General features: G+C 40.7%; 2 protein-coding genes, 9 non-coding genes and 1 pseudogene across 11 annotated transcripts; 4 read left to right on the plus strand and 8 right to left on the minus strand.

The window, feature by feature from the left end:
• The first annotated feature begins 2,783 nt into the window (after window positions 1-2,783).
• LOC145497605 (uncharacterized) lies at window positions 2,784-4,571 on the plus strand (annotated as a pseudogene).
• A 645-nt stretch (window positions 4,572-5,216) lies between these two features.
• Window positions 5,217-8,276, plus strand: LOC145497603 (uncharacterized). Its single transcript, XM_081477425.1, has one exon. The coding sequence runs from the start codon at window positions 5,217-5,219 to the stop codon at window positions 7,452-7,454; it is 2,238 nt and encodes a 745-aa protein (XP_081333551.1). The 3' UTR covers window positions 7,455-8,276.
• Window positions 8,277-11,210: 2,934 nt separating this feature from the next.
• Window positions 11,211-11,284, minus strand: Trnat-agu (transfer RNA threonine (anticodon AGU)). Its single transcript has one exon. It is a non-coding gene; the product is annotated as a tRNA-Thr (tRNA).
• A 2,021-nt stretch (window positions 11,285-13,305) lies between these two features.
• Window positions 13,306-13,379, minus strand: Trnan-guu (transfer RNA asparagine (anticodon GUU)). Its single transcript has one exon. It is a non-coding gene; the product is annotated as a tRNA-Asn (tRNA).
• Window positions 13,380-16,560: 3,181 nt separating this feature from the next.
• LOC145497364 (uncharacterized) lies at window positions 16,561-18,485 on the plus strand. The gene is made up of 3 exons (XM_081477182.1): window positions 16,561-17,459; window positions 17,730-17,839; window positions 18,009-18,485. The coding sequence occupies exons 1-3, from the start codon at window positions 16,710-16,712 to the stop codon at window positions 18,250-18,252; spliced, it is 1,104 nt and encodes a 367-aa protein (XP_081333308.1). The 5' UTR covers window positions 16,561-16,709; the 3' UTR covers window positions 18,253-18,485.
• A 1,927-nt stretch (window positions 18,486-20,412) lies between these two features.
• On the minus strand, window positions 20,413-20,486 carry Trnat-ugu (transfer RNA threonine (anticodon UGU)). Its single transcript has one exon. It is a non-coding gene; the product is annotated as a tRNA-Thr (tRNA).
• A 986-nt stretch (window positions 20,487-21,472) lies between these two features.
• On the plus strand, window positions 21,473-21,544 carry Trnap-ugg (transfer RNA proline (anticodon UGG)). The gene has a single exon. It is a non-coding gene; the product is annotated as a tRNA-Pro (tRNA).
• Window positions 21,545-22,466: 922 nt separating this feature from the next.
• Trnav-uac (transfer RNA valine (anticodon UAC)) lies at window positions 22,467-22,539 on the minus strand. Its single transcript has one exon. It is a non-coding gene; the product is annotated as a tRNA-Val (tRNA).
• A 761-nt stretch (window positions 22,540-23,300) lies between these two features.
• Trnan-guu (transfer RNA asparagine (anticodon GUU)) lies at window positions 23,301-23,374 on the minus strand. Its single transcript has one exon. It is a non-coding gene; the product is annotated as a tRNA-Asn (tRNA).
• Window positions 23,375-24,018: 644 nt separating this feature from the next.
• Trnai-gau (transfer RNA isoleucine (anticodon GAU)) lies at window positions 24,019-24,091 on the minus strand. Its single transcript has one exon. It is a non-coding gene; the product is annotated as a tRNA-Ile (tRNA).
• A 1,497-nt stretch (window positions 24,092-25,588) lies between these two features.
• Window positions 25,589-25,662, minus strand: Trnat-agu (transfer RNA threonine (anticodon AGU)). Its single transcript has one exon. It is a non-coding gene; the product is annotated as a tRNA-Thr (tRNA).
• A 1,632-nt stretch (window positions 25,663-27,294) lies between these two features.
• On the minus strand, window positions 27,295-27,367 carry Trnav-uac (transfer RNA valine (anticodon UAC)). The gene has a single exon. It is a non-coding gene; the product is annotated as a tRNA-Val (tRNA).
• Window positions 27,368-27,608: the final 241 nt, after the last annotated feature.

The raw sequence follows: 27,608 nt of genomic DNA on the forward strand, positions 1-27,608 counted from the left end.
GAGCCAGTATGTTCTTATCGGGACCCTCACGTGCCTTTGCTACGCTGGTTTTGAAATTAGCGGGTCAGGCAGCAAAAGGAGTCAGAGACAATGTGAATCACTATAACAAGAGACAACGTGGAGGTGCCCTGTTTACTGTTCTGAAGAATGCGGCCAAGATCGGTACGAGCTCGGAAAGGACAAACGGTATAAGAGAATGGGCGCAAAGGGTGTCACAGGCAGTTACAACAGACGTCCTGCAACGTGGGAAGTATGATTCGATTACGCAGACAACGCCCTTTCTTGGAGGCTATTCTCAAAGAGGCCAATCGGAACAGGAGACAGGAGATGTTAGAACATGCTAATGCAGATCAAATCAACGCCGTGAGCGAAATGGTTCTCAATCTATTACGAAACAGAATTCCCGTTCACCCAATCACCATGGGGAGACTGCATCGCTATAAGACAACGCTACGCGAGGTGGGGAAACGCAGAAACTCAGTCTAGAGGCGAAGAGAACATCTCCAAGAACAAAAGGGTAGCGGATTCTGGCAAGGTTTGAACGACGTGTTCCAAGTATGTCGATGTTAAACACCCGAGATGCCCACGGTTATCCACTGCAAGGTTACGACTTCGTCCCCAAACCCAAAGACACCTTGAGCGAATTGGTCAAGTTATTACAACAAGCCAACGAAAGAGTGGAACAATTGAAAGACAATGTGCAGTACTGGAAGAGGAAGTACGAGAACCTCAATCAAGAGTATTTAGCTTTTAAGTTCGAGGACCTGTGCGAAAGGTGTCATACTATCAGAGACACCACACCACCCGGAGATACTATTACTCTCTGTACGAATTGCAGTCGAGATAAAGACACAACAGCCAGTTTGACGCTCAAACTCGAGAAAAGAGAGACTGAACTCCGTTACTGGCAAGATAGCTACGAAACGCTACTCCAACAACATTTCGAGAATGACAGAGGAAGTCATGATGGTACCCACGAAAGAGTTTGACCAATTGGTTCAGTATTACAAAGGAGAAATCACCGACAATGCCTTGTTGAACAAAGCGGGACGTTTGGCCGCCGAAAGTCACGTGATACTCCGCGATAAATCGATTCCAGATTCGATTGCCATCAAGAAAATTAAACCTCTAGTTCGTCAAAGAGGTCGTTTAACCAAACGTATCAGACATATTGGTCCTTTGTCGAGCAATAGTGCTGATGTCAGCGAAGAGGAAGATGAGGAGGAAGGAGCCTTGGTGAAGGGTCCGTTGGAAACCATGTTCAAACAATTGATTAAAAACGCTTCTCGAGGTACGAAGACACCGAAGATCAAGGAAGAAGCTACACCGTCTACGTCAGGTGTTAAAAAGAAGCCACCCACTTCTAAAGCACCCATTCCACCGCCCGACTCGGAACTGGGAACGCTCCTAAGAAAAGCTGACATTCTCCTGGGTAAAGACAAGCGCAAAGGCAAACGTAAAAACGAGGCAGAACGCTTAAAACCTACGAGTGGTTGGGAAGACTGGGCCGAGGGCAAGAAACTGAGAAGAAATCTACAACACGATTATGACACGAACTAAGACCCGTACGCACAAGAAAACACGTCTCACCCGACGACAGCGAGGGTCTGGTTTTGACATTCAAAAATGGCTAGGCAAGACGGGGATTGAATTTCACTGGCCTGGGTACCAGTACATGGGGCCTGGGACCAAGTTGGCAAAGAGACTGAAACGAGGAGTCCCAGGCATCAACCGACTGGACAAGATTGCCAAACAACACGACATCGATTACAGTCGCGCTAAGAATTTGCAAGACAAGTGGAAAGCAGATACAAAGATGATCAAGGCCATAACGAGGCTACCCGGCAACAAAACGGTGACTGAAAAGATTGTGAAAAGAATCATGCAGGCGAAGAAAAAGTTAAAATTGTAATCGATTCTCCCTTTGGAGTTCACGTTATTCATTAAACGGTATAAATTAAGCATCAGACTCTTTGTTTTGTTTATAATAATTTATTGACATAACTGGAGGTATCACCCTTATCCCCCGTCCTCTCATTGATTTCTGACCACGTGATACCGCGTAGCCCCCTTTCCCTCGTTCTCTCATTGATTCTTGACCACGTGATACCGCGTACCCCCCATCCCCCATCCTCTCATTGGTTGTTAACCACGCGACATTGTTTATTGTTTTGTGAAAACTCGTTTATAAGTCAAACGGTCTTGAGAGAATTAATTTTACTCGTTACAAAGTTGGACACACGTCTTCTCGTTCTTGTCTTGGCGATTATGGATCTAAGTGATCAAGAGCTGTGCGATGCATTGGAGGAATTGAAAGGACTATGGTTGATGTAGGTGTTTATTCTTGTCGCTATTGGAAAACCGCTTAGACAACTATAATTGTTAAATTTAGGAGTGATGCGATTTGCCGTGTTAGATCTTTCCTTTAACGAAAAAGTTTGTTCGCTGTTATTCTCTATAGTTAATATACAAATTCTAATCATGATTTCAACTTCTAAACATGCGTTCGTATTCAAACAACGCTTTGAAGGAATATGTGGTCGATGTAATCATTTTAATTTCGTCGTTAACAATGTTTACATTGAGCGACCGTTCTATTAGGGTGATATAAATTCCACCACTTGGAAATCACAACAATTATTTCTTGAATCATGTTAGGAGTAAAAGATATGCAATCGCAGCCACGCTTTAATATAATGCTACCACGACATTACTGTGTGATCGACACTTATTTATCTATACATGTGTTTAATTAGAGCGAATACTGGTTTTGTCGTTGGGAGTTTGAAAAACTTGAAACATATCAACCACTTATATTTACCATATAAACCGCTCATGTTTGTTATTGAATGTGTTACTCCAGTGTTTTTGATTCAGAATATTACATCATGCTATAGTTTCACGTGTTTGATAGTACGTATGTGGATGAACGTGTTTCCCGCGTGCTTTGTAAAAGTACTAGATGGTGATTGGTGTATACTCATTTCCTTATTTGGTCACATTTTGTTATGATTGGTCAGATATGACATCATCTAGGTAAGATAAGTCGTGCATGTGTACCATTGAGTCATTTTCATTGCTAGTCGTGAGACAGTCATGTTCACTTCACAGCCACATCAGCGTGTTTCACGCCGAAGCCGATCTCTTTCACCTGTACGTTCACCTCGACATGTGATTCCTCGCCGAAGTCGATCCCTGGGGCGTAAGCCAGTTCCTGTGGGAACTAAAAGATCGTACGACCAGGCATTCTTTAATGATGACGACGATTAGATCTTTCATCCAGCTTTAGACCCGTACATGGAGATGTCAAAGTCCCTGTCGACCGGCGCGTCTTCGAACGGACCCTCCTTGCCTCCAGGAGGGGTAATGGTCGGTCGGACACCACCACCACCACCACCAGAGCCGTTGCTGGATTTTGAGATGCGCCCCGTGGGACCTCGACGTAATTGGCGAGACGTCCTACAAAGGCAGAGATACCAGGCACGCATACAACAACATCGCGAGGCCAATCCCACTGACGACTTGGGACGAGAGATCACGGAGGCTTTACGACGTTCCATTGCTGACCAGATCGTTGCTGACCCTACCGTCAGACCTCATCACACGTTGCATTTTACCATCCAATCAGATGCATTCACCCATGCCTTTCAATCGACGACGTTTACCGTGAGTGAATTTGAAGAGGGGTTGGAACGATTAGACACCTACCTTCAAGCCCTGGCCAACAAACTCAATTCTAATCAAGCCTTCGAAGCAGATGACTCATTCAGGATGGAGACAACGTTCATACGCACCCCTGCACCTGGTAGTGGAAACGGCAAACGCTACAAACCAAGCAGTGCAGCTGTACGTGGGATTGTCAAACATTCCCGCATCACCATCAAGAACAGAGATGAACTGTGTTGTCCTCGGGCCATCGTGACCATGAAAGCCTTGATCGATGCAAACGACGTCATTACCATAATCTCAAACAGGGTTATCCTGTCCGGCAGCGGGAAGCCCAGGCCCTCCACCAGTTGGCAGGGGTACCCGAGGGACCATGTGGCAGCCCTGAACTCCAAAAATTCCAAGCGGTTCTCCCTCAATATCAAATAAAAGTCTTATCGGTCACTCCACCACACATGCTCGTTTACGTGGAACCCACACCATCGGACAAGATCATCCGTATCATCAAAGAAGATGACCATTACCATGGGTGTAACTTGTTCTCGGGTTTTTTGTCCAAGAGTTACTTCTGTGATGAGTGTAATCGGGGGTACGATCAAGACAACTTTACACATCATCCCTGCAATGGTAAATGGTGTCCATCTTGTCATCGAAAGGACTGTCCGGATTTCACAGAGGCTAAACGACCGTTGGGTCCGGGCAAATTCCTTTCACCCTCTTGTCTTTGCCGTTTGTGTCATCGATCCTTTTTTGGTGAGGACTGTTACTCTTACCATCTTCATCGTCGCGTTAAAAATATTCCTTCTATCTGTCTCACCTACAGAAAATGCCTCGAGTGTTGCAAGAAGTATGAAGTCGAGAATGCAGGTAAATCTAGAAGTAAACCTAAATAACACAAGTGCGGTTGGGGTGAATGCCCCATTTGTGAACAACAAGTGCACGTCGCTTCTCACCAATGTTACATCCAGACCATTCCAGAAGAGGAGGATGATCCCAAAATGAAACGGGTGCCGCGCGACGAAGTAGGGACGCATCCTTCTGAAGAACCCGATCCCGAAGATCCAGATACCAGAGTGTAGGTAGAGAGAGATCCACCTCTCCAAGTCTATTGTGACTATGAAGCGACCGTGGACGACGAGGGAGTGCAAACTCCCATCTTGCTTAGCGCCGAGAGCGACGAGGAGGACCACATAGAATTCTTTTATGGTGCAGACTGTACAGAGCCTTTCTTTGAATGGTTGGAATCTTTGGCTGTTGATCAAGACGGGGACGATCGGAGCGTGATTGCTGTCTTCCATAACCTCAAAGGATATGACGGGATGTTCCTGTTGCAACATTGCTACGCAAAGCATCGGGAAGTCACGGATCAGATCACCGTCGGCACCAAAGTGCTGTCCTTCAGATCAGACTGATTGACCTTCAAAGATTCACTCTGCTTCCTTCCCTTTCCTCTTGCTAACTTCCCTTCTACCTTTGGCATCCAAGAATTAGTCAAAGGGTTCGTTCCTCACAAATTCAATACTCGTGAAAATCAAGACTACGAAGGACTCATGCCTCCTGCTGAGATGTATGATCCTGATGGCATGTCGGCTAAAAAGAAGGCAGAATTTGAGCAGTGGTATGCAGAGAAGGTCAGAAACAACTACATCTTCAATCTTAAAACAGAAATGAGAGCCTACTGTGAGTCAGATATCAAACTCCCGAAAGCCGGATGTCAAAAGTTCCGAAAAGAATTCCAGCAACATGCCGAATTTGACCCCATCGAGAAGTGTGTAACCATAGCGTCTGCGTGCAATCGATTCTGGCGGAAGAAACTCCTGACTCCCAACAGCATAGCCACAGAACCCATGCAAGGATGGCAAGGAGCTCGTTCCAACCAATCCGTAAAAGCGTACAAGTGGCTAGCATGGCAGGAACACCTTCTTCGTCGTCACAGTCCCTCTTGCCCTAACGACGAGCCTCAAGCAGACCGCATTCAACATGCGAGCAATGGCGGCGAACAGAGAATGCTCCACTTCCTGGTAGATGGCCTCCATGTACATACCCACACTGTCTATGAATTTCACGGATGTCTATGGCACGGCTGTCCTCGTTGTCATCCCCATCATCGTGACCGACATTCAAAATTCCATCCTGATCATACCATCCAAGTATTGTATGAAGTCACCCAACAAAAACACCGTCTTCTGCGTCAGTACGGGTACAACCTTCAAATCATGTGGGAATGTGATTGGGATCGTGAAGTCAAAAGCAATGAAGATCTCAAACAGTTCCTAGCATCGTACGAGATGGTCAAACCTCTTAATCCAAGAGATGCCTTCTTTGGGGGACGTACCAATGCCGTTCGCCTCCATCATGTGGCCAACGAGGCCCAGGGTGAACAAATCAAATACGTGGACGTCGCCTCCTTGTACACGTGGGTTAACAAGACACAACAGTATCCCATTGGTCATCCCATCATCATGACCAACCCAGAGAACCAAGACATTCATGAGTACTTTGGTGTAGCAAAAGTAAATGTGATTTCTCCCTATCATTTGTATCATCCCGTCTTGCCCTTCCGACATCGTGGTAAACTGACTTTACCTCTTTGCAGAACCTGCATGGAAGAGGAGATGACCAAGGACCTCTTGGAAAAATCGCATCGTTGTCCTCACTCGCCAGAGGAACGTCTTCTTAGGGGTGCGTGGTGCACTCCTGAACTCGTCAAAGCAGTAGAGGTCGGGTACCGCATCGCACGCATCCACGAGGTCTGGCATTTTCCAGAAGAACAACATCAAGAAGGACTCTTTGCTGACTATGTCAACACATGGTTGAAAATAAAACAAGAATCAGCCGGGTATCCTGGATGGGCGCGGACTGAGGAACAGAAACAGCAATACGTCCGTGACTACTTCGACAAAGAAGGCATCACCTTAGATCCTCTCCTCATCGAAAAAAATCCAGGACGTAAAGCTACGGTCAAGTTAATGTTTCATAGTTTCTGGGGCAAGTTTGGCGAAAATCTTCACAAGAAAACCACAGAGGCAGTCACCACACCCGCTCATCTCTTTGCTCTAGTGTCAAACACCTTCACAGACATCCACACGGTCCGCATTTGTTCACAAGATTCCTTGGAAGTGGTCTACTCGCATCTGAAGGAAAACCAGCCCGACAACGGACGTGTCAACATTTTCATTGCTTCCTTCACTACCTGTTGGGCCCGTTTAAAGTTGTACTCCTATCTAGAGCAGCTACAACAACAAGTCTTATACTTCGACACGGACTCTGTCATTTTCTCGTGGAAGCCTGGCCAACCCAACATTCCTCTGGGAGACTTTCTAGGTGAAATGACCAACGAATTGGACGATGGAGATTCCATCATCGATTTCACCTCGGCAGGACCAAAGAATTATGGATACAAGACGAAAAATGGTAAAGTGTGCTGCAAAATGCGTGGGTTCACCCTCAATGTTCGTGGTCAACAACAACTTAACTACAACATGATGCGCCAGAACCTTCTAGATGAATTGACGGATCCTCTTGACGAACGCAGAAACATCGACGTCGTCAATCCTAATTTCTTCACCAGACACCCGGCCACCAAACAGCTCAAAGTGGGTCCACGCACCAAAAGATATGGATTGGTGTTTGACAAACGTGTGGTCGATCCGGACACCTTCAAGTCCTATCCTTATGGATACATGCCATCTGGGTTTAATGATGTGGACATGGAAAATGCTGAAACTTGTTGGAATTGTAAATGGTTGTGTTTTCCAAAGTCCGGCAACACCCCCGGCACCTTGTAAATAGTTTTCGTACATAGTTTTACCCCTAGCGGATTGGCGCGTCTTTGGACGGATCCCGCGGGACAAGGTTCCATTAGGGAAGGGTCGGGACATAGTGTTTTTGTACATAGTTTTTGGTAGATAGTTCCCGGCCACAAAGAGTCGAGGTGGCGCCTCGATGATACCCACCCCGGAAGTGCCGATCGGTCCGGGATTTCCTCCACGAGCCGGGGTAACCAACCCTCGGGGAGTGCCCCACTTATCGACACGCTCGGGGTTTAGTGCTCTCCTTAAGAGAGGGCGACTGGGGAAGCCCATCTGTGAGTATTCTGATTGGTTCCCGAAGAGGTCACCGTCCCAGGATCCTTTGCACCACCCTATCTAGGCTGCAGTCGGACCCAAGTCTCTCAGTCTGGCCACTTTCCGGACACACCTCTGTCGTTTAGGACCACAGGACACTGTAAGTATCGATTTTGAAGTTGCATGACATTTTTCTGCGTGACCCTGGCGTGATTTGTGTCGCCATGGAAATCCGTGAGGCCGAACCCAGTCCTCCGTCGAGGCTGGTGGGCAGTTTTCCAACATGGCCGACTTTCGTGGGCGCCGCCATCTTGAATTCTTAATTCGCCTCCTGATTGGCTGAAATTTGTGGCGGCCATCTTGGATTTGGAAAACAATAGCATCCATTGTTCTTAATTCGACTCCTGATTGGTTATCGCTCATATAAGCGTCTATTACTACTAGCTATTACTATAACTATTACTATTACTATTACTACTACTATTACAATAGCATCCATTGTTCTCCAAACAATAGCCTATTGTCTTTCTCGGCTCCTGATTGGTTACTGCCCATATAAGCGTCCTATACTACTAATATCAAGGAACTAGAATGAAAAGCAACATATTTCTTAAATTATCTTTTTTTTCTAAAATGAAATTCTAAGTACATTTAGAAAAAAAAATAAAACTAATCACCAAGTCATGCCTCTAACATTGGTTTTTCAATAGTTATAGTAACTTGTATATTGAACCAAATGCTTACGGTTTGGGGAATAAGCTCAAATGGTAGAGCGCCCGCTTAGCATGCAGGAGGTACCGGGATCGATACCCGGAATCTCCAACAGTCTTTACCTTACTAGCTAATATGCAGCTTTACTTTTTTTTGAAGGCAGATTTTTTCGGACCATTGTTGTACAAATAACGGTTTGTAAACTTTTTATTTGGCTAATTTTCTCTAGCTATCAGAGAAGATGCGAATACTCCTATTAATGAATTTTCCGCTGTCGCTCTGAAACAACGTGGACTTCAATCGACCAGCGGTAAACGAGCAATACCCGGAGCACCTTTCGGTATTGGCGCGCGGTACGCTTTGACGCTTTTGTAACACAACCTTTTTGATAACAGTCGTATAACGGAGACAACACAAAGATTCTTTGAAGAATTACTCTTTCCTTTGCGACTTGCTTTATTGTAACCTGGCAGTTAAAGCTTTAATTTCATTTTTTAGAACTGACGCCTCCTTTGGCACGGAATGGTAAGGAAAGGTTAAATGGCCGCAAATGGGCCTTGCTAGCCCACACACTGCAGATCTAATCCCAGTCTCCGCTGTATTAAACAAATGAGAGTATTTTTCTTTTCCATGGATGGGATGCTAGTCCATCGTAGTTATCCGCCCACACCCCCAGTCCCCCACTTTGGAGCGAACTACTCTTACAGCAATGAAAGAAGAAAGTGATATAAACAGGAGCCATAATCGGGAAGGGAGACCGTAAGTCTTGGGATCCGCGCGCGACTATGATATATGACAATTTTTCTATTTTTATAACAAATTGCGCCATCCTGACGTCACATATCCGCGCGGATCCACGCACATGTCGGGGGAGCTCGCGTGGATGTTGTCACGTTGCCTGATCAAATGGTGAGAGAGGCGAGATTCTCTTGCAGATTTTTCACATCGATGGCAGGGAATAAGGCAGGGAATTAGATCCAGGGCTCTTATATGTAGCTTTATGCTCTAAACTAATGGAAAAAGTGAGTTTTTCAGAGTCGAAAACAAGACTTCAATTTCGCGCTGTGAATGAATAATAATACGTGCTCGCGCTAGTTGAACGCGTAAGCTTTTGCGTTTGTTCTGTAAAGAAAAGTTATGAAAGAAAACTATTTACTCTGGTATCGAGTTCATTTGAGAGTTTCCCAAACAATGCTTAATCATAACCAAACTCTGTTTTTTGATAGTTTCTTATTGCTTCTGTTTGTTTGGCGAGTTTGCAAAAGTTTTTTAAAGGAAAGTCTCAGGCGTACATAAGTAGCTCATTTACATAGTGCCGCACGTGCACCTTCAAATCCGAGTCGGTGTTTTCAATTGTCAACAAATCTTGACAAAGATTTCTTTCGTTGTCTTTTGCGCTGAGATGCTGCAACAATTTTCACCAACGCCAAAAGGCTACTAACATCATGTGTATTTCTTTAACATAGTGAAATTTTACACTGCGAAAATAAAATAGACAAGGAGTTTTGATAACTTAACCAACAAAATCGAAATCTTTATTCGAGTACAGTGACTATTCGAGTTGATTAAAGAAAGCTGATTATCTCTGCTGTATTCACATATTTTCAGCTAAGCTTTTAATATGTTCTCAAAAATTTATCAACCTTAAACATATTTAAAAACTAGAGATATTATACGAGTTCGATGTACGTTTTCACACGAAAGTGGGGAAGTCCAATTTGTCGCGTTTTACTGACTGTACAAAACACGCATCGGCGGGCGCTCTTATTCATCGACAACAGACAATTTATTGGATTTTTACACAAAGAAAACTGAGCATGATCTACAGACATAAACTTTATTGTCACTTATTGGGCCTTGATAAAGCATCAAGCGTTGCTTACAATTCAGGCGAAACTCAAAGTTGCAATTACTTTGTTTTACCTTTCGGTCGAGATGGACTCTGGCGAAATCCTCGCAAGCGCCTGTGGCAAGAGGAGGGAAGCTTTGAAGTCCTGAAACGGTTCTATATCCAAATATATCCAACTGGTTTTTCGCTGTCTTATGGAAAAGCTGTTAATCTTCGTTCAACATATGTGAAACTTGGAGTGGAGTAATGTGGAGCTCTTGTAAAAAAAGCAGCGGAACACAACTTGGTCAGCGATATAAAGCGGGACAACTAAATTCAGCACTGTCTTACTTCACTCAAACTGGAGCAGCTTCCGACGAAAATACTGAAGCAAAATTCCAACAGACATGAACGTATTGATTTGTGGGCCAAGAGTATCAAACATTTCGGGAATTTCGGACGCCATTTCCCCGCGCTATATCCGCAAAAATCCACGCAGCATGTACGCGCGTATGCCGCACATGATCGCGAAATTTTTTCTAAAAATAGAAAAATTGTCCCATATCATAGGGACAGCCCCAATACTAGAAATGGCGCGCGCTTACGGTCTCCGTCCCCGATTATGGCTCCTGATATAAATTCATCAAACGAGAAAAGTCGACCAAAGAAATGTCGTTGAACTAACTCGACAAATGTAATCCAGGGCGTTTATTTACATCGATCAGAGTGTGCGTAGGATCCTATCTATATTATAATGGTCATTTATTCGCAAATTACGTTCCATATAATTCTTGAAATTTTTCACTCGACTCTTGCGTAGATCTTAAAAGTAAATCCATCGGATAACACAACCAAAAAAAATCCCAGGGGTGCAATATGTGAAGCTTCGTTGATCAATTTTCAAAAGTAATAAAAAATTAAAAAGTGCAACATCTGTAAGGCACCGATGGGATTTGAACCCATGACCTCCTGTTTACTAGACAGGCGCTCTAACCAACTGAGCTACGGCGCCCTACATTAGATAACCTCGTGTATTATTGTTTATTTGTTTACTTTTTAAAAATAAAAATATAAAAAAAAATTTTAAAAAAACATTGTTAATACATATAGTACTAAGTTGGTCACATGTCCACTTTCATGCTTGGTAATTTCCAGCGGCACTAAGATAACTCAATACTTCTTAGGGTCTTTAAGTACCTCAAAAGGTCCACAGCGGGAGCTTTCGTGGTTCATTTTAGCGTATTTAGCTCAAAAAAATATGACAGGAGATAATGTGTTGTTTTAGAATTGATACCTCTTAGGGGTCCCTCGGGGACCACCCGGGCTTTGATTGGGCGTTTGAAAGGCGGGATGCGAAAACTTCCAGAGGTCAAATTCTAAAGATAAAAAGATACAAGAAAGGGTTGAATCCTAGGGTTGGTATGGGAGATGGACGCTCCGGGTCATGAGCTCCTGATCTTGCTTTATTGAAGGGACGCGGAAAATTAATCAGCGGAGTTGGACTGGTAACTACAAGACTACACAGAACAATAATCGTAATAATAAATGTTTAGCAGGGCGCATACTTCATCAAAGATGTTCTTCATTGGGGCCCGGCAACTGTTCTCAGATGAGTTTACACATTGTGCAACAACATTTACCGCACGAATCTCAACATGGAAAAACATAGTATCAATTCCAAGTTTGAAGTGAACTTTTCTCTGCCAAATATTGTTTAAGTGGGCCTACTAAGTGAATTTAGTCAACTGGTGAGGTTCCTTAAAGAACAAGTTCGCATTTAGCGACTATAGTTTCACGCGCCTTGCAGCCGCAAGATGGCAGGATTCGATGTCCCATGGAGAGAAATCTTGATTTTTTTTTTAACTGCCGGCTTCCTACCTTTTTTTTTTAACCTTCTATCTTTATTGCTAGCAAATATCATTTTTTGTTTGTTTGTTTTCTTTAACTTCTTACCTTGATTTTCTGTTTATTTTTGGACAATGTGGAGATAATTGTAAATAAAACCTGTTTCTGGAAAGAAAAGTAGGGGTCACCAAGCTCGTTAAGTCCAACCAAAGCTATAGCAATGGCTATCTGCCCCATCATTGTTCATTTTAGTACTTAGCGCGCGCACTTGATGCATGACGTGGCTCACTCTTCACCCTCTCCTGATACCGGCGAAATGTTTAAGCAACCTGCCAAAATACTCTTCACCCTCAAAGATGTTCTCATCGTGCTATACGATAATAGGGGTTAAGGTTATGGATTGCTTGGAATGGATTGGTCAATGTCATCATCTCTCTTTTTCGCCAAATCTTATTAGCAAAACGTATGAAAGAAATTGATTAATTACTCCATTTAAAATACCTTGGAACACAACAAAAAGAATAGAAAAGTTTAAAACGATGGGTTTGTCGTAGGAGAATACAAAAGTTGAAATTGACATCTTACACAAAAACAAACGCTATCCTTGTTTTAGCGTTGGGCAGAGGATCTCAATGGGGTTAACCGTCTAAGCCGCAATATTTTTACCGTCAACCGTCAAATGAGCAAGCCAATATTAGCCGTAAAATGTCTCAGATATCCTTAATTAAGAACTAAACGATTGTCTAGGGGCAATATATGCTGTTTATAAAGCAACGTTTTAATATATCACAAAAAGTATGCTTATGTTCGAGTCCTTCAACTTCTATGTCACGGGAGCAGGCGATTAATGCACGCGGTTGTAATAAAGGTGATGTAATTACGTTAATAAGACAAAGATTTGAAGATTAAAGACCCAATATTGAATGCACAAATTCTAGTACTAATTGGATTATTCAAATATGGACAAATTTGTACCCTTTTATGAAACCTTACGGCCAAATTTCCTTTAACCGTCAAAAAACCAATAATGATAACGATCACGATGATAAACTTTTATTCACATCACATCCGCGCAGTGGCTGTTTGTTTGAGAAGACCTACTAACATGCAATACAACTAGAAATTACGCTAACAGGATGGACTCTTGAAGCTAACTATATAGAAAACAATTATCAAAACAGAAAGAATCGTCCGCGGGTGGGCTTGAACCACCAACCTTACGGTTAACAGCCGAACGCGCTAACCGATTGCGCCACGGAGACTTCCATGGAGGGAATTTGTACGATTTTCATCAAGTTGAATTGTGTGGATGAAATTTTAACTTGCGTAAGGTTTTTGCTACATTATTGTATCTTGCTCGAATGACATGAAAAGCGAAAAACCAGGGAAGTTGGATAGTAACTGTCTGAGCCAATAAGCCAACAAATAACTGGTGTTATATAGTACCAGTTCAATAGAGAGAAGTAGGTTAAGACCTTTCTCAAATAAATATTCAACCACGTTTGGCCTCTTGGTCTAGTGGCATGATTCTCGGTTAGGGTGCGATAGGTCCCGGGCTCGACTCCCGGAGAGGCCCTTTTAATACTCTTTTATTGATGAACACGACATCAAAATGAAACAAGCTACGATGGCTTATGTGATGTCACAAATGCCATATGAAACAGTGAATTACCTTCCCCTTTAAAACAAATTTCTTTTATTTTTGTGCAAACAATTCTAACTGACCACAATGAAGCCTCTTTATATTAGAATATGGCTTAAGCAAGTGTTTCTGTTGGCATCAGTATTTTTCAAACGGGTACTTTCCAGCCCCCGGGAGGGGGGGAATACTGCCGTATATAGGGCTATATAGGTAAGTGCCGCAGTAAAGGGTATGGTTTTCAAGCAGTTTACTCTAGCATAGTGTATATAAATCAGAGCGTTTGGGTCTAGAGTAGAGTATCATTTGTCACGAAACTGACCAGTTGGTTAAAGATTTTATCTAAAGTAAGGAAACCAGGAATTGCCACTCAAAAATTTAAAAAAATTGAAATCGGCAAGTTTAGATTTTTGCAACTCAGCCTCAACAGCGTCGAAAGATGACTATCATAAAACACTACTGGATATTATTAACTGGGGTCCCAGCGGAACATCCCCACCCAGAAATTTCTAAAGTATCCCCCTCCCCGGGTTTTCAGCCACATGCAGTAAAATTATAGACAAAGGTAAATTTGACCTAGTCCTTTTGTTTTTGTAGCGATCAAAAAAAATCTATAAAAGCAGGTTTTTAATTGAAATAAATGTCAAAAATTAGGAAAAGAGAAATCAGATAAATCAGATAAAAATCTTAAGATAGTATTTTCCAGTTGATTTAGTTAAAAGAAATATTGGTCCGTGTGAGGGTCAAACTTACGACCTGAGCTAACGGACCAGACACATTGGCCTCAGTGCCGTCTTTTATTAAGTTAGTCTGCCTTTGTACAAGAAATTTACCATAAGTTGGGTCCGGTGAAATATAGCAAACGCTTAGTGGTGTCAGTTATTTTGATAGTCCATTGGGCTGTCCCGGCAGATTATTGTTTCTATGAGATACTTTAATCTCTTTAACAGATATTCAAATATGCAAATTAAAATTTGTCTGATAGTTGTAGCTTTTCAATAAAAATTCATTCCACACACTATATATAGCCTCAAGATCAAGTGTATAAATATATCAATGGGGGCCTTTCATTGAACACTGCCGTGAGCAGCTTCATTGTATCAGAAACGAGCGAAAAAGAACAATGCTTGGTTTGGGTGAAAAGATCAGGTCAGGGTTATTTTCTTCCTCGCGCGCGTTCCGAACTGTGTGTTTTGGATCTCCGAAATAGGCTCACCGAAGCAAAAGTAAATGGTCTGCTACACAAACGTCCTAAGCCATGAAAATTTATTTCAAACTTTTTAAAAACGGCTTGCTTAGTTTTCCATCTAGTCCTTATCAAAACAGAAAAGGGAATTTTAAACTGCTTTAAAAAAAAGCAGTATAAACATGTTAATAGAGTTGCGTTGGTTGTCCTATTCGTGAAGCAAAAAGCTGCGCATGATGACAGCACGTGTGATTCTCTTCACACCCTGTTTCCAGAGCAGAAATAAGAAGATTGAAAATTAACTGAAGGCAACGATGGCTTTGCTAAGAATCTGCGATGAATGAATGAATATATATATTAAACACGATGGAATTTAAGTTACAAGCATCATTATTACCACTAATTCTTAGCGTCAATATCCCTAATAAACGCTCGTGAAAAATACACAGAAAACTTCCTAAAGCTTTAAACCTAGCGTACACAATGAATGTAATACAGTGACAAATGTTGCAAAGATATCAATTTATGCCTACTTTGATAATCCAGGTACGCCATGCATTCAGTGTGGTAAAATGTACAGGCGCCATTTTTTCCCACTGTGGATTTTGGCGCACTGTTACAGAAGCCATGACACCTTGTGTCCAAGAAGCCGCACTTGGGCTCCGCCACCAGTGAGCCAGCTCATCTTAAAGATTTAAGTAAATAATAATCGCATTTAATAAATATATTTTCAATGAAAATCTGCTTAACATTGAGAGTATAGTGCGTTCACGGTTTCCTACAGAAAATTTCAATGCACGTTTTAAATTATAACGTGAAAAACAAATATGTAATGACAAATTGATTAAAAAAAAGTTGGAGAATCCGAATAACAGTCAATACTGATGATGAGTAATACAGTAATTTTGTGTAGGAAGTTATGGCACATTACCTGCGTTTTATGAGCAGATAGATGAAGAAAAATGAACTGCAAAAAAGAAAAAGACAAAAAGACAAAAAAAGATGTTATCATGGGTAGCAAACGCATGCGAAGCGGGCGCTTTACCATTTGAGCTAATTCCCCATTGTACAAATGCCTTAACTATTGTGAGGCTATTTTGATAAACTGCTCACCAGTTTTCGTCAAGTGTTACCGAAAATGAAAGAGGAGATTTAAATACACCAAATTAAAGAATTTAGAACATTTAAAAATACTTACTGCTATTTGTAAAATTTTCAAGAAAATAACTTGCCAATTAAAAAGTCATAGACAAGTAAAAACAAACGATATAATCTCCCGACGTTTCGGCGACCTCATGACGCCATTATCAAGGGTACAAATGAGAATTAAATTAACAAATGCGAGTTCAAGAGTTATAACTAATTAACATAGCGGAGGTGGCTACACAAATACTTTAGCAGGGATAGAATCCGTTTGCACGTTTATGGTAGCAGAGAACAGCCAGTAAAAAAATCATATATTTTTGTGTAATAAATGTTAGTTTGACTGAGAAATAAAAACAAAACTAAATAAAACATGAAGTAAAATTAAATGAATTTAAAAGTAAAATGACATGAAATTTAACAGTACATTGAGTTGTAAAAATAAAATCACTTTACTGTTAAGTTAAACTAAAATGGAAATACAGTTCAAAGTGAAATATAAAATCAATTTCAAATGAAATTCCAAGTGCGAGTGAAAGTGAATTTCACCGTGGCCGAGCGCTGCCACTACCATCATGCTACTCGCGCTTACAAAGTTCTGCGCCCGCGATTCTATTAGCAAATATGGCGGATAACCGTGAGTCTACCTGGACCGATGACGATAACCTAAAAGAAGTTTTAACTAAATATGTCCAGCAAGGCTTGCAAAGATCGGAAGCACTGGATTTTGTCAGACGCGAATTTCCAGAATATGCATGGAGTATTCGTTCCCTTGACAGAAGGCTTCGTCACTTTAACATCTTTTACAATGACAGGAGTGTCGAAGTTCAGGACGTGAAAGAAGCGGTGGAAGAGGAGCTTAAAGGTCCTGGCAAGCTCCTAGGATACAGAGCCTTGCACAAGAAAATCAGATTGGAGCACGGGCTAAATGTTACCAGAGACCAGGTTTACGATGTGATGTCTGAACTGGACCCACAAGGTCTCGAAGCCCGTGGTAATGTCGGAGTCAAGAGACAGCGAAGAAAAGGAAACTTCACGACACGTGGTTCTAACTGGGTTCATTCACTCGATGGTCACGACAAGCAAATGGGTTATCAAAACTCAACATTTCCATTAGCAGTGTATGGGTGCATGGACACAGCCAGTAGAAAGCTGCTATGGTTGAAAGTTTGGGTTTCTAATCATGATCCTAAATTAATTGGAAGATGGTATCTTGAACATTTATATGAAACTAAGATCATATCTGCGATGTTAAGAGTAGATAAGGGAACCGAAACAGGGACCATGGCCACAATGCACGCTTTCCTTCGCAGACACCACAATGATATGGATCCTCACGAAACAGTCATATATGGCCCTTCTACCTCAAATCAGGTATGGAAGTGCTCTGTTTATTTCCTAAGCAACTTTGAAATTGGTAGAGATTGGGTTGGGAACAGGATATTTTACTAGAATAGTGGGGAGGGAATAGGCAGTAGGGGGTCAAAACCTCGCACTTCTGCCTACCTCCTGTACACCTCCAACCCCATCCACCCCCTACACACAGAATACAAACAAACATGACATAATAATATTGCATCCAAAATGCAATATGCATAATGGATTCATCTGACTGAAATATTATGTTATATTGCTATTTTGTAGATTGAAAGATGGTGGAAGGAATTGCACGAAAGGATGGAGAGGTATTTTAAAGATGGTTTGCGTTGGCTAAAAGATCAAGGTCATTATGACCCACACAATGACTCTGATAGGTATGTACAATAATTTGGATCTGAAGCAGTTATCTTCTGAAACTTTTTGTACCTCTCGCTGTATATCATTGAAAGGAATGTCATCTACTTCTTGACATAATTTACTGTATTTGCATACAGAAGTATCCTGTCATGACTGCTTTCAACATTATATTTAATGTTTTGGCAGATTGCTGTTGGCCTTCATCGTGGTACCTCTTATACAGAAGGAGTTAGACATTTTCAGAGAAACAGTGTGGAACACATACAGGATCAGAGCACAGAGAGACACTGCACTTCCAGATGGTATACCAGACCACATCTATAACTTTCCTGAGAATTATGGGCTTGAAGAATGTGGTATGTGCCATAGTATCCTGTGCGTTATAAATGAATTTACAATGTGGATCCAGTACTTTCATTCAAGAAATTAATAGTTCACATTAAACATCATCAGCAATCTCAGGGGTTATTACGACTGGCAGTCTTTTATTTCTTGCTCCCTGATGAAATCCCCATGACAACTAAGTATATAAGATCTTGATCCAAAGGCAAAATTTATTTTGGTGGTTGTTCAATGGTACACTGTATGTACATAATATTGATCGGTCAACATATCTTGCCTTCTGGAAAGAAATAAGTCTTCCTTTCAAGCAACTAAAATCAAAAGCAACATGTTTTCTTAAATTATCTGTCTTTCTAAAATGAGATTCTAAGTACTTTGGTTAGAAAAAAGCGTAAATTAAACTAATTATTGGGTCATGCCTCTAACATTGTGTTTTCAATAGATATAGTAATTTGTATATTGAATCAAATGTTTACAGTTTGGGGAATTAGCTCAAATGGTAGAGCGCGCGCTTAGCATGCGGGATCGATACCCGGATTCTCCAGCAGTCTTTATTTTACTAGCTAATATGCAGCTTTAATTCTCTTTGAAAAAAGATGTTTTTATGACCATTGTTGTACAAATAACGGTTTGTAAACTTTTTATTTGGATAATTTTCTCTAGCTATCAGAGAAGATGCGAATACTCCTATTAATGAATTTTCCGCTGTCACTCTGAAACAACGTGGACTTCAATCGACCAGCGGTAAACGAGCAATACCCGGAGCACCTTTCGGTATTGGCGCGCGGTACGCTTTTATGCTTTTGTAACGCAACGTTTTTGATAACAGTCGTATAACGCAGATAACACAAAGATTCTCGGAAGAATTAATCTTTTCTTTACGACTTGCTTTATTGTAACCTGGCAGTTAAAGGTTTAATTTCATCTTTTAGAACTGAAATTGACGCCCTCCTTTGACACGGAATGGCAAGGAAAGGTTCATGGCCGCACCCAGGCCTTGCTAGCCCATACACTGCAGAGCTAATCCCAGTCTCCGTTGTATTAAACAGCTGAAAGTATTTTTCTTTCCCATGGATGGGATGTTAGTCCGTCGTAGTTATCCGCCCCCACTCCCAGCTCCCCACCGTGGAGCGAACTACTCTTACAGCAATGAAAGAAGAAAGAAATGTAAATTCATCAAAAGACACAAGTTGACCAAAGAAATGTCGTTGAACTAACGCGACAAATGTAATCCAGGGCGTCTATTTACATTTGAGTAATGTTTTAAAAGCACGTGATCTTGAAACGAAGTATTTCTAAACCACGCTAACGTGCATGGTACTATGATCAAATTTTACTCCTTAAATTTTTGGGTGAATCACATGGAATTCCACGAAATATTAAAAACGCCGTTTGCCGCTTGCAAATGTGTGCATTAGTTCCGGAGATATTTAAGTTTGAAAAATGTGTAAAATATGCAAATGAAAGACAACTCAATATCATATCGAATATATAAATAGAGCTATCTTCATATTGTTGGTCAATTTGCAGAGGAAACCATTGAACCATTGTTCCTAGGGCAACTAACTATTTTCCATTCCCCTTCAATCTGATTCAAATATTTTAGTGATTTTCAGCTCGAAAAACATTAAACAAGGCTACAAACACCACCTAACATATTTATATGCTTGCTGGATAATGCAGATGAGGCACCACTGGCAAATATCAAAATAGAACGCCAAAGGTGGCCAGAAAAGCTTTTAATATCGAGGAGGCCTGGGCCCTAGCATGTTCCCATGGTAACAGAACTGTTTAGCTCATATTGTGGAGCACATCTAGTAGAATCTTACCGTAAAGAATCAAAGATTTCTGATACGAATTGGCTGAGATATCTTTTTCATGAAATTTGATTAAAATTTGGTCGAGTTTAAGATGTCATCACTTGGCTAATTTGCATATTTTAAAATCTTGAATATCTCTGGAACGAAAGGAGATCTTTGAAATAGTAAACAACGTTTTTCTTCTCGTACAGTCTACTTTTTTGTGCTTTAAAATGGCTTTGACAGGAAAGGTGCGAATCTCATGATATATAGTAGCCCTTTAAATGTACCGTCATGTAATTTTTCAGTCGACCCCAGCGTGGACCTTAAAAATAAAACTATTATTGGATAACACAACCTTACAAAAATTCCCTGTTAAACAATATGTGAAGCTTCGATGAGCAAAAGTAATGAAAAAGTATTGAGAATTAAAAAGATCGACCCCTCTAAGGCACCGATGGGATTTGAACCCATGACCTCCTGTTTACAAGACAGGCGCTCTAACCAACTGAACTACGGCGCCCTACTTTAGAGGGAGAGAGACTTCATGAATTCGAGAAAGAAACATCTGGTAGCCAGGAAAGAGAATTGTGTTCTCTTGATAATGGAATTATTGTTAAAACTAAGAAGTGTGTGTGTGTGTGTGTTTTTTTTTTTTTTCATAATGTGGGGGTAATGATTGTGTTTCTATGTCTGCTCCACTGCTTAGCTCTTTTTTGCATTCTAATCAGACAAGGGATAAAATTGGTTTCATTTGACCAACTGATCACAATCGTTCGCTTGTTGATATTCATGGTTATGTGAAGTCTGTCAATCAAGACGGGCTTGTTCTTTTTTTTTCTTTTTTCATCTTGTATCTTGTAGCCGAGAAAGCAACAAATTTATTGCGCTTTTGAAATATGTAATTCCTGACGATCGAGGGACGAATTAGTCAGAGATTATTATTCTGACAGCATGATGGAGAGGCTCGCGGGTTGTCCTGGGATGTTTAAGGACTTTTTTGCCTTTTGGCGGGAGATTTACGTCATTCTTGATCGGTCAGTCTTCGTGTTCGTCCAAAATTTTATTAAGCTTTGTTTTAACAGCGTCTTGTAAAATTTTATAGCTTATTGATTTGTACCCTTTCCTCGGGATTCTGAGGAATACGTTTCCCCACATGTTTTGACCATATCTTAAGGGTACGCTTTTAGTGGTGTTTCGTATTTGGCGTAGAACAGGTTTTAATTGTTAGAACCAACCGTTTTAATTTGCAAGGAGATAGACTATCTTATTAGACGGAATACATTTGCATCAGATAGCTGACTGACGCATCCTCAATAAACTATTCCCATTGAATGTCTCGTGTTAGTGCTGAGTCAGAATTGCTTTATTGACATGACGCGGAAAACTCCGTTAATCAGCGGAGTTGCACTGGTAACTACAACACAACACAGAACAGGTATTAAAACACAAGCTGAGTTAAGGGAGTAGCAGATTAAATCGTTTGTCTAAACAGTTTACTACATGTCTGGCCTGTTGGTCTAGTGGCATGATTCTCGCTTTGGGTGCGAGAGGTCCCGGGTTCGACTCCCGGACAGGCCCAGATTGTTTTTCTTTTCAAATAATAATTAAAATAATCATAACAATCATTTTTTAGCAAACTAGTATTTTCCAAAATGTAGGTATGGATGAGACATTCACTCGTTCTTTACCTCTCTCCTTCGCTTAATGTTAGATTTTTCGTAAATCCACTAATCAATTTAAAGCGAATTTTAGTCACAGCCCAAGAGAATCCCAAGCGGCTTTAATACGTGCATTTTCATCCTCCAAGAAAACATCAACGCAACGCGCGTGCTAACATTATCCGCGGGATAACTGGCTTCTATATCTAAAAATAGTTTGAGAGGAATTACCTTGCTCTCCTGATACCGGCGAAATGTTTAAGCAACCTGCCAAAATACTCTACACCCTCAAAGATGTTCACATCAGGCTATACAATAATAGGGGTTAAGGTTATGGATTGTTTGGACTGATGCGATCATGAAATCGTCGATGTCATCATCTTTATTTTTCGCCAAATCTTATTAGCAAAACGTAAAAAAAGAAATTGATTAGTTATTCCATTTAAATTACCCTGGAACAAAACAAAATGAACGGAAAAGTTTAAAGCCATGGTTTTTGTCTTTGGGTGATTTGAAAGCTTTCATTTAACGCAGAAATTGCATTCAACCGTCAACTTATAGCAGAGAGACTTTTGGTTTCTCCAGCTGAAACTCATACATTTCTGCCTACCAATCCACTAACAATCAATAACATAAGCTTTGTTAAGATCATAGCTCGATAGCGTTATTTAAGGTATCGATCCTAATATGAAGTTGCTGAAGTATAAAAAATTAAATAAGCTCAGTTACGTCAAACCTTTCGTCTTTTTCTTTTTTTTTTTTTGTTTTCGCTGACTCAAAATTTTCTAAGAGCTGGCTAGAGTTGGGTAGCAAGATTTAGTCTCATAGGAAAAACAATCATGTGTTTCCGGCCGGGCTCGAACCGGCGACCTTCCGCATGTAAAGCGGACGCGATAACCACTGCACTACGGAAACCTGTTACGACCGAAAGCTGGCATACTCAGTGGTGTGCTAATCAGGAACTGGTAGTTTCTAGTTTTTTGATCAGGAAGACAGAAAAAATAAGTCTACGAAGTACAGCAAACAGTTGAACATTTGCCTACTTCTAACGATGCTCAATATTGAAGTTTTTCAAAAACGATGCTATCCTTGTTTTAGCGTTACCAGAGCATCTCAGTGGAGTTAACCGTCAAATCGCCAAAAAATTAACTGTCAACCGTCAAATGAGCAAGCCATTATTAGCCCTCAAATGTCTCAGATATCCTTAATCAAGAACTAAACGACTGACTATGGGAAATTTATGTTGTTTAGCAATGAACGTTTTAATACACCACGAAAAGATACACTTATGTTCAAGTCCTTCAAGTTCTAGTTATGGGAGCGGGAGATTCATACGCGCAGCGGTGTGGTGATGTTATTACGTTAATTAGACAAACAGTCGAAGATTAAAGAACTCATATTTAATGTACTAATTATAGGACTAATTGGATTACTCAAATATGGGCAAATTTGTACCCTTGTATGAAAAATTACAGCCAAATTTGCTTCAACCGTCAAAAAACCAATAATGATAACGACCACGATAATAACGGTTTATTCACATCACACCCGCTCAGTGGCTGTTTGTTTGAATAGACCTACTTACATGCAATACAACTAAAAATTACGCTAACAGGATGGATGGATGGATTCCTGACGCTAACTATATAGAAAATACTGATCAAAACAAATAGAACCGTCCCCGGGTGGGCTTGAACCACCAACCTTTCGGTTAACAGCCAAACGCGCTAATCGATTGCGCCACGGAGACTTCCATGAAAACATTTTGTACAATTTTCATCAAATTTTGTGGAAGAAATTTTAACTTGCGTATGGTTTCTGTTACATTATTGTATCTTGCTCGAAAGACATGAAAAGCGAAAAAACGGCGGAGTTGGGTAGTAACTGTCTTGGCCAATGAGACAACACAAAACAGGTGTTATAGAACCAGTTCGACAGAGAGAAGTAGATTAAGACCTTTGTTAAATGACGTTCAACCATGTTTGGCCTGTTGGAGAGGTGCTGGTTCCACTCCCGGACAGGCCCTTTGTAATACTCTTTTGTCAATGAACACAACATAATAAGGAAGCAGGCAATATTACGATGGTTTTTGTCACGTCACAACGGCCATATGAAACAACAGAACACCTTCCTCCGTTTTTTGCAGACAATTCCAACTGACTACCATGAATCCGTAGATTAAAATATCACTTAACCAACTGTTTCTGTTGGCCGGGAAACATTTCCAACGACTTCTAGGGAAATATTAATCTAAAATAATTTTGATTTCTTCCTCTTGTTTTAAACCGATCAGGGGAAATTAACTAATGAAATAAAAAATAAAGGAAAAGAGAGTACAGTCAGTTAGAAATCTTAAAATGGTATTTTCCAGCGGGTTTACTTAAAAGGAAAAGTTGGTCCGTGTGAGGGTCGACCTCACGACCTTGGCGTTATCAGCACCAAGCTCTACCGACTGAGCTAACGGACCGTGCCGTTTTTTATTAAGTACTACTGCCTTTGTACAAGAACGTTCTCAAATGTTTGGCCTAATGAGGAACAGCACCCGCTTATTGGCCTTGTTGAAACTGATTTGGTTTTATTCTTTAAGATGTATGTATATATTGTTAACATGCTTTCTCAAACGATGAGGACATTTTTGTTGAAATGTAGTTATCCCGAAATTATTTATTAGAAGTTGTTTCCCATTTATTTTATAATCATGCCCCGTCAATATCAATAGCTTATGTTGTAAATAACAAGGAACTAGAATGAAAAGCAACATGTTTCTTAAATTATCTGTTTTTCTAAAATGAAATTCTAAGTACATTTAGAAAAAAAAATAAAACTAATCACCATGTCATGCCTCTAACATTGTTTTTTCAATAGTTATAGTAACTTGTATATTGAACCAAATGCTTACGGTTTGGGGAATAAGCTCAAATGGTAGAGCGCCCGCTTAGCATGCGGGAGGTACCGGGATCGATACCCGGATTCTCCAGCAGTCTTTACTTTACTAGCCAATATGCAGCTTCACTTTTTTTTGAAGGCAGATTTTTTCGAACCATTGTTGTACAAATAACGGTTTGTAAACTTTTTATTTGGATAATTTTCTGTAGCCAGCAGAGAAGATGAGAATACTCCTATTAATGAATTTTCCGCTGTCGCTTTAAAACAACGTGGTCTTCAATCGACCAGCGGTAAACGGGCAATACCCAGAGCACCTTTCGGTATATTTGTCGCGCGGTACTCTTTTACGCTTTGTAGCGCAACCTTTCTCAAAACAGCTGTATGACACAGATAACAAAAAGATTCTTTGAAGAATTACTCTTTCCTTTGTGACTTGCTTTATTGTAACCTGGCAGTTAAAGGTTTAATTTCGTCTTTTTGAACTGAAATTGACGCCCTCCTTTGGCACGGAATGGTAAGGAAAGGTTTTAAAAATGGCTGCACCCGGGACTTGGTAGCCCACACACTGCAGATCTAATCCCAGTCTCCGTTGTATTAAACAGCTGAGAGTATTTTTCTGTCCCATGGATGGGATGCTAGTCCATCGTAGTTATCCGCCCACACCCCCAGTCCCCCACCGTGGAGCGAACCTACTCTTACAGCAATGAAAGAAGAAAGAAATATAAATTCATCAAACGAGACAAGTCGACCAAAGAAATGCCGTTGAACTAACGCGACAAATGTAATCCAGGGCGTCTATTTACATTTAAGTAATGTTTTAAAATGGCTTTATACTCTGATAAAACATGGGTTTTTGACCAATCAGTGCGTGCGCAGGGTCCTATCTATATTATAATGGTCATTTATTCGCAAATTACGTTCCATATAATTCTTGAAATTTTTCACTCGACTTTTGCGTAGGTCTCAAAAGTAAATCCATTGGATAACATAACCAAAAAAATTCCCAGTGGTACAACACGTGAAGCTTCGTTGAGCAATTTTCAAAAGTAATAAAAAATTAAAAAGTGCAACATCTGTAAGGCACCGATGGGATTTGAACCCATGACCTCCTGTTTACTAGACAGGCGCTCTAACCAACTGAACTACGGCGCCCTACATTAGATAACTTCGTGTATTATTGTTTATTTGTTTATTTTTTAAAAATAAAAAGAAAGAAACAATTAAAATTTAAAAAAAACATTGTTGATACATGTAGTACTAAGTTGGTGACATGTCCACTTTCACGCTTGGTAATTTCCAGCAGTACTAAGATAGCTCAACCCCTCTTAGGGTGTTCAGCATCAAAAGGTCCACAGCGGGAGCTTTCGTGGTTCCTTTTAGCGTATTGAGCTCAAAAAAGTATGACAGGAGATAATGTGTTGTTTTGGAATTGGTACCACTTAGGGGTCCCTCGGGGACCACCTGGGCTTTGATTGGGCGTTTTAAAGGCGGGGTGCGAAAACTCCCAGAGGTCAAATTCTAAAAATAAATAGATACGAGAAAGGGTTGAATCCTTGGGTTGGTATGGGAGATGGAAGCTCCGGGTCATGGGCTCCTGATCTTGCTTTATTGACAGGACGCAGAAAAATCATCAGCGGAGTTGGACTGGTAACTACACGACTACACAGAACAGTAACCATAATAATAAATGTTTAGCAGGGAGCATACTTCATCAAAGGTGTTCTTCATTGGCGCCCAGCAACTATTCTCAGATGTGTTTACAGATTTTGCAACAACATTTACACAAATCTCAGGTTTTAAGAACAAATTCGCAATTAGCGATTATAGTTCCACGCGCCTTGCAGCCGCAAGATGGCAGGATTCGATGTCCCGTGGAGAGAAATCTTGATTTTTTTTTTTTAACTGCCGGCTTCCTACCTTTTTTTTTAACTTTTTATCTTTATTGCTAGCAAATATCATTTTTTTTGTTTTGTTTTGTTTTGTTTTTTTTGTTTTCTTTAACTTCTTACTTTGATTTTCTGTTTATTTTTGGACAATGTGGAGATAATTGTAAATAAAATCTGTTTCTGGAAAGAAACGTAGGGGTCACCAAGCTCGTTAAATCCAAGCAAAGCTCTAGCAGTGGCCATCTGCCCCATCATTGTTCATTTTAGTACTTAGCGCGCGCACTTGATGCATGACGTGGCTCACTCTTCATCCTCTCCTGATACCGGCGAAATGTTTAAGCAACCTGCCAAAATACTCTTCACCCTCAAAGATGTTCTCATCATGCTATACCATAATAGGGGTTAAGGTTATGGATTGCTTGCAATGGAATGGTCAATGTCATCATGTCTCTTTTTCGCCAAATCTTATTAGCAAAACGTATAAAAGAAATTGATTACTCCATTTAAAATACCCTGGAACTCAACAAAAAGAACAGAAAAGTTTAAAACGATGGTTTTGTCGTTGGAGAATACAAAAGTTGAAATTGACATTTAACACAAAAATTGTAGTCAACCGTCAACTATTTGCGAATAGATTTTTGGTTTCTCCGACTAAAACTCGCACATTTCTGGTTACCATAACATAAGCTTCATTAAGATCATAGTTCGATAGCGTTATTTAAGGTATCGATCCTAATATGAAGTTGCTAAAGGATAAAAGATTAATGGAGCTCAGTTACGTCAACACCTTTCGTTTTTTTTTTTTTTTGCTTTCGTTTTGTTTTTGCTGACTCAAAATTTTCTAAGAGCTGGCTAGAGTTGGGTAGCAAGATTTAGTCTCGTAGGAAAAACAATCATGTGTTTCCGGCCGGGCTCGAACCGGCGACCTTCCGCGTGTAAAGCGGAAGTGATAACCGCTACACTACGGAAACGGGTTACGAATGAAAGCTGCAATACTCAGTGGTGTGCCAATCAGGAACTGGTAGTTTCTAGTTTTTTGATCAGGAAGACAGAAAAAATAAGTCTACGAAGTACAGCAAACAGTTGAATATTTGCCTACTTCTCACGATGCTCAATATTGAAGTTTTTCAAAAACAACGCTATCCTTGTTTTAGCGTTAGGCAGAGGGTCTCAATGGGGTTAACAGTCAAATGGCCAGAAAATTAACCGTCA

This window comes from Orbicella franksi, chromosome 9, assembly GCF_964199315.1.
Source record: "Orbicella franksi chromosome 9, jaOrbFran1.1, whole genome shotgun sequence".
NCBI classification, from domain to species: Eukaryota; Metazoa; Cnidaria; class Anthozoa; order Scleractinia; family Merulinidae; genus Orbicella; species Orbicella franksi.

Coding starts and splice junctions, on each gene's coding strand:
- LOC145497603 (XM_081477425.1), top strand. CDS start 5,217: ATGCCTCCTGCTGAGATGTATGATCCTGATGGCATGTCGGCTAAAAAG.
- LOC145497364 (XM_081477182.1), top strand. CDS start 16,710: ATGGCGGATAACCGTGAGTCTACCTGGACCGATGACGATAACCTAAAA. Junction 17,460..17,729: donor GCCCTTCTACCTCAAATCAG/GTATGGAAGTGC, acceptor GCTATTTTGTAG/ATTGAAAGATGGTGGAAGGA. Junction 17,840..18,008: donor CCACACAATGACTCTGATAG/GTATGTACAATA, acceptor ATGTTTTGGCAG/ATTGCTGTTGGCCTTCATCG.